The following is a 6,000-nucleotide window of genomic DNA, read 5'->3' as shown; positions in this document are numbered from 1 at the left end:
ACTAGCACAGCTCAGGCTCTGTTTGTAAAGGCCCCAGATGAATTCACCACACAAATCGCACCAGCTGATCTGGGTATAACTGCAGGGCTGAAAGTCATGTCCCTTTCCAACCTGACCTGTGAACCACGAGGGCCCCTCAACACTCACACTGTCCCCCACCAGCCGGACCACGTGGCTGGGCCTCTCCGGAGCCCTCATCTGCCTGGGGGTCAGGGGCGCTGCTGGGGGCAGAGAGGCTGGTGGGTCTGGTGCCAGCTCAATGCGATCATTCAGGCTGAGGTCTTTCAGCTCAATCAGCTCACACTTGGACATGCCATTTACCCAGGCAAACAGCCTGGCGACGGCTTGTGGCGGCTCACTTCCCATGGTTAGCATGGACTACACCCCACTCAGTCTCGCTGGCATTAATCCATCCACTGGCTGTCGCAGCATCTGTATTTAGAGCATTGATCATGTCAGATGAGGTGATGTCTATAGTGCAGAGAAAGTGTTGACTAAGGCTATCTGGGTTTAGTCCATCTCCGGTGTGATGTGTAATGTGCCAGAACAGCTGTCCATGGAGTCCTCTTCAGGCTCTGTCATAGACCAAGCCGGTTATCTAAATCAGAGGGAATTCAAAAAAAAGGAATCATACAGGAGTTCTATAATAACCACTTAGACTTCATCACATCTCAGCATTATTCTGGCTGCAGTCTATACCAGCTGTTACGGTCATTCCCTTCACCATGCCATCACAGGCCTCATTTGTATCCACCTAAACTAGAGAAACATTTCAATTTTGTTTAACAGTTCAATAGGCAACAAACGTTGTTGGTAGAATATAGCTGGCTCTGACGACCACATATATATAGCCTACAAATGAAAAAAAACAGGAGATTAATATTTCTTGGCCAAAGCTAGAATTAATAAGATTATGTCAAATGTGGGACAAGATGACTAGTTTAATCCTGCATGAGAGCGCAGCGGAGAGCATAGCCTTTGACATGACAGAAATATGACAACATTACAGGCCACCTGCGTTCCTGTGACTGTTGGGAAAGAGGCACTCAGCAGGGATTGACACGAGGGAAAAACAATACTTGACTATAGACTGCAGACAAAAAAGCCACTATTCTACTAGGGAATGCATACAATTGAGAGGGTGAATTACAATAGCCTATCCATTGCTATCCCAAGCATGTGCGGCGTGCTCATTTAGGCCAGCGGTTCCCAACCAGGGGTACTAGGACCCCTGGGTGTACTTGGCCTATCCCTATGGGATACCTGCGGACACCCATGGAACCACAGCCCTACTGGTAAAATGCACATGAGGGGGTACTTCAGGTAGGGGTACTCCGGTGGAGGAACATTGAGTTGGAAAACAATGATTTAGGTTATAGGTTCTGGATATAGAATAAAGGGATTCCTTCCCTCTAAATTGAAATAGATATATCTCAGATAAAAGAGGAGCCCTGACAGAGGATACCCTAAATCCACTGGTGCCCTAGCTGTGACCAGGGCAAACGTACCTATCTTTTTATTTTTTATTTTAGGAATGCAGTTCATTTCAATATGTTTTCTCCCAACTCAAGCTCTTGTTGAAACTTTTCGTTCCCCTTTCAATGCACCCCTTTTGTGTCTCTTATAGACTAATTCAGTGATACAAATGAGAACAAGAGCTGCACGGATTTACACCTGGCCAACTGGGTCACCACTACGTGCAGCGCAGCGCACCAACTATCCACATTGGTTACAAATTAGTTACACAGACTCGACCATGTTTGCAGCTTTTATAATAATGACTAGACTAAAATATAGCCTCTGTGTATTGATGTTAAATTGTAATTTACCATCGGAGTTGTTATTGAGGTCATCACATCGAAGATTATTAGGTGGCCTACAGTTTCTATGAACTTAATTTAATTAAAACTATCCTATGCATCCCAGAACAACACTTTTATCGATGACCATGTTAATAACGACCAGTTAACTACCCGTTTCAATCCGACGGTTGAGCTCTCCGAGGGACCGGGTTTACTGACACAGGTTTACTGACACCGCGCGCGACCCAACATGATGCACCACAAACAGCACATTTGTAAAAATGTATTTTCTACCCAACTAACTCACCTCTCTTCGTGTCCACCTCCTCATTGTTGGTTAGGCATTAATCGTGGGTAGCCTACATTTTGACTGGGGTCCAAGGTTGAGGTCCATCAATTCGTTTTTTTCTCCCCACAAAACTGCCTGACAGTCACTCTCTTCGATGTTTGCGCATGCACTCTGTAGCGGTCAGATTACTGCTGCCTAATCCGGTATTTAACTGTCGTGTTTCATGTCGCTCCTCAATCTTCATGCCATGAGGTTTACCCGGATAGGCTGTTCTCCATCAAACAAAGCAAAATGTTTCTATATGTAGTATTTATATAGACTAAATTCCTAGAAATTATGTTAGTGCTCACATGAAACAAATTGTAAATGCATGCCAGTGGGGAGCTGTCCATTGCTGAAGTTGCTGAAATCGATCCGCAAGGTGTGGGAGAAAGTGAGATCTTAACAGTCCACTTTATAAGATGTGATATTAACTAGGCCTCCTATGTAATTTTGCATTCTACAATATTTAAAAGATCTGATATTCCAATACATTTTGTCACCCTAACCCCCCGAAATGTAGCCTGGCCCTAGTCAAATTGGCTGTTTTACGGATTAAATATTCAATGTTTTGGAAATCACCCGAAGAGAAGCCTCGGGTTAGAAATATGGAGCTCTGTTCTCCAAAACCACACAGTGAAGATGAAAGCAGCGATCTTAGTCTACATTGTATGAATATTAAAGTGTAATGTGTTTTTAGTATAGCATTTGCAGACAATATTGAACAAGATTAACAAGATTGGGACGGCAGGGTAGCCTAGTGGTTAGAGCGTTGGACTAGTAACCGGAAGGTTGCAAGTTCAAACCCCCGACCTGACAAGGTACAAATCTGTCATTCTGCCCCTGAACAGGCAGTTAACCCACTGTTCGTTCCTAGGCCGTCATTGAAAATAAGAATTTGTTCTTAACTGACTTGCCCAAACCCCCGACCTGACAAGGTACAAATCTGTCATTCTGCCCCTGAACAGGCAGTTAACCCACTGTTCGTTCCTAGGCCGTCATTGAAAATAAGAATTTGTTCTTAACTGACTTGCCTAGTTAAATAAATAAAATAAAAATGGAGTAGTGAGTAGGCCTATAACTATCATGCTCCCTCCTTTTTATGATGAACCCAGTGTGAGTTTATGTTGTCCTTTATCTTCTTCCTTGCTCAGAGAGGAAACGCTGTCTTCATCAAGGGGAAGGAAGGGAGGATCTCTGAGAGGCCCACAGTAGATAACAAACACTGGGCAGAGAGAGTGAGAGAGAGAGTCTGGCACTGGGCCATTGGTTACAAGAATGGAAGGAATCCTCTCCTTCTTTCCCATTGGAAAAATATGTTAATTGGTTTTGAATGGCTGATTTGCTATGGTTGCTGCCTGCTGGAGTCCGAAATTAATCCACTCATTTCAAAGCATCACTCTGAGCAGGCTCTTTTCTGACCAGTAATCCAACATTAGTGAACTGAATGCAAAACTAATTTGACAAGAAATATGTTGCATTATTAACACTGGCCCAGTTGGAAGTCCTGAACCGAAACCATTTCATAAATTATAAAATAGTTTATTCCTACATTTGATGGGTTGTATTGTATAAACATACTTTTTTTCTCATTCTTGAGAGGGAAAATAGAAGGCAAGAGGAAGTAAAATACACCTTTATCATGATGTCAAACATTTTGTATCCTTCCTGCCCATTTGTACACAGTTGAAATAGAAACCAAGAGACAAGTACTGTATAAATAAACAGAGAGAGAGAGCAAGAGAGAAATAGAGTGAGAGAGAGAGAGATGGAGAACATACTATGACCACATGTGAGTGAAGAGACAATTTAGTCCAGCAGATAAGAACCAAATATACCCGAAATTGTTCCATTTTATGATACAAGTATCAAACCATTTTATATAATGGCTGCAATTCGGATTTTCTGTTAGAATAAAATAGGGTAAAATCATCAATTACATTTGATGTTATCTACCCACTAAATAAACCCCACAGAAAATATAGACAATCATTTAATTCTGATCATAAAATAGTCTTAAGACCCAGTGGTGTAATGTACTTGAGTAAAAATACCTTCAAGTTAAAAGTTTTGGGTATCTGTACTTTACTTTACTATTCATATTTTTGACAACTTGTATTTTTACTCCACTACATTCCTAAAGAAGACAATGTACTTTTTACTCCATACATTTTCCGTGACACCCAAAAGTACTTATTACATGTTGAATGCTTAGCAGGACAGGAATATTATCAAATTCACGCATTTATCAAGAGAACATCCCTGGTCATCCCTACTGCCTCTGATCTGGCGCACTCACGTAACACAAATGCTTCATTTGTAAATGATGTCTGAGTGTTGCAGTGTGCCCCTGGCTATATGTCATTTTTAAAAACAAGAAAATCGTGCTGTCTGGTTTGCCTAATCTAAGGAATTTGAAATTATTTGTGCTTTTACTTTTTTATACTTAAGTATATTTTAGCAATTACATTTACTTTTGATACTCAAGTATATTTTAAACCAATTACCTTTAGACTCTTACTCAAGTCATATTTTACTGGGTGGGTTTCACTTTTTCTTGAGTCATTTTCTATTAAGTTATATTTACCTTTACTCAAAGCTGTCACGTGTTACAACTTCACAGGAGAGGCATTTGAACGTAAAACAATATATTTTTTAATAAAATGCATTTTTTGACAGAAATGTCTTCTGGAACATATGAACTTTCATGTGCCTTAATAACAAACTTGTATGCCATCTGTAAATACAAATAAAATGTTTTAATTATGAGCCTAGTTGGTTTAACAACTGAAAAAGTCTGGAACTTTCCCACTAGCCATTATTGGCTGAGATAATGGATGAGCTGAACATACCGAGAGATGCGTTCGGATTGGTCTGCCATGTATCATGCTTCTGTCTATAACATGAGTTGCTCAGTATGTGTAGATGATCCTTGCTTCCGCGGCTTTTTTGAAAGATATAACGTTAGCCATGGAGAACTGCAAAAGTGTTGCTGCTGCGCTCAACAACATTGCTGCCCTGAATTTAGCAGGCACTATTGACAAAGATCTGTAGGAAAAAGTTGTGATAGAATACTTTCTGCACACTGTCAGTATGAACCAGAGTGACTTGACACAATGGGCCAAACAAGCGTTCATCCATGCATACAGGTAAGAGTCTGCAGTGGAGAAGGTGGAAAGCTTCAAGTTTCTTGGCGTACACATCACTGACAAATTGAAATTGTCCACCCACACAGACAGTGTGTTGAAGAAGGCGCAACAGCGCCTCTTCAATCTCAGGAGGCTGAAGAAATTTGGATTGGCACCTAAAACCCTCACAAACTTTTACAGATGCACAATTTAAAGCATCCTGTCGGGCTGTATCACCTCCTGGTAAGGCAATTCCACCGCCAACAACCGCAGGGCTTTCCAGAGGGTGGTGCGGTCTGCCCAATGCATCACTGGGGGCAAACTACCTGCCCTCCAGGACACCTACAGCACCCGATGTCATAGGAAGGCTAAAAAGATCATCAAGGACAACAACCACCCAAGCCACTGTCTGTTCACCCCGCTATCATCCAGAAGGCGAGGTCAGTACAGGTGCATCAAACAAAGCTGGGACCGAGAGACTGAAAAACAGCTTCTGTCTCAAGGCCATCAGACTGTTAACTAGCCATCACAAGCACCTTATAGAGACTGCTGCTCTATATACATAGACTTGAAATCACTGGCCACTTTAATAATGTGTAACGCAGACGCTGGGAGTCAGGAAGCAAGTACAAAGGGTGAATTTAATAATACAAAAAAACATGGAACAGTACAAAACAAGAGTAGCGTCTGGACATAACTAATACTGCCTGCGGAAAGAACCAAAGGGAGTGACAGATATAGG

At 41.8% G+C, this 6,000-nt stretch overlaps 1 protein-coding gene across 4 annotated transcripts in view; it reads right to left on the bottom strand.

Annotated features, from left to right (window-relative positions):
• The window catches only part of rassf1 (Ras association domain family member 1), a 9,683-nt gene extending 7,347 nt beyond the window's left edge, over positions 1 to 2,336 (bottom strand). The window contains exons 1-2 of one of the 4 annotated variants that reach the window (XM_020485230.2): positions 2,110 to 2,336; positions 3 to 598 (exon numbers count right to left, since the gene is read on the bottom strand). In XM_020485230.2, coding sequence (XP_020340819.1) covers positions 3 to 375 — 373 coding nt within the window. In that variant the 5' untranslated portion in view covers positions 376 to 598; positions 2,110 to 2,336. Of the gene's footprint in view, positions 1 to 2; positions 599 to 1,829; positions 1,944 to 1,973; positions 2,069 to 2,109 lie in introns of those variants that run through there. The other 3 variants (XM_031825796.1, XM_020485248.2, XM_020485238.2) reach the window with 3 other exon arrangements.
• Positions 2,337 to 6,000: the final 3,664 nt, after the last annotated feature.

This window comes from Oncorhynchus kisutch, linkage group LG1, assembly GCF_002021735.2.
Source record: "Oncorhynchus kisutch isolate 150728-3 linkage group LG1, Okis_V2, whole genome shotgun sequence".
In the NCBI taxonomy this organism is placed as follows: Eukaryota; Metazoa; Chordata; class Actinopteri; order Salmoniformes; family Salmonidae; genus Oncorhynchus; species Oncorhynchus kisutch.
The sequence above is the reverse complement of the archived record's forward strand: the minus strand, read 5'-3'. Positions and strand labels throughout refer to the sequence as shown.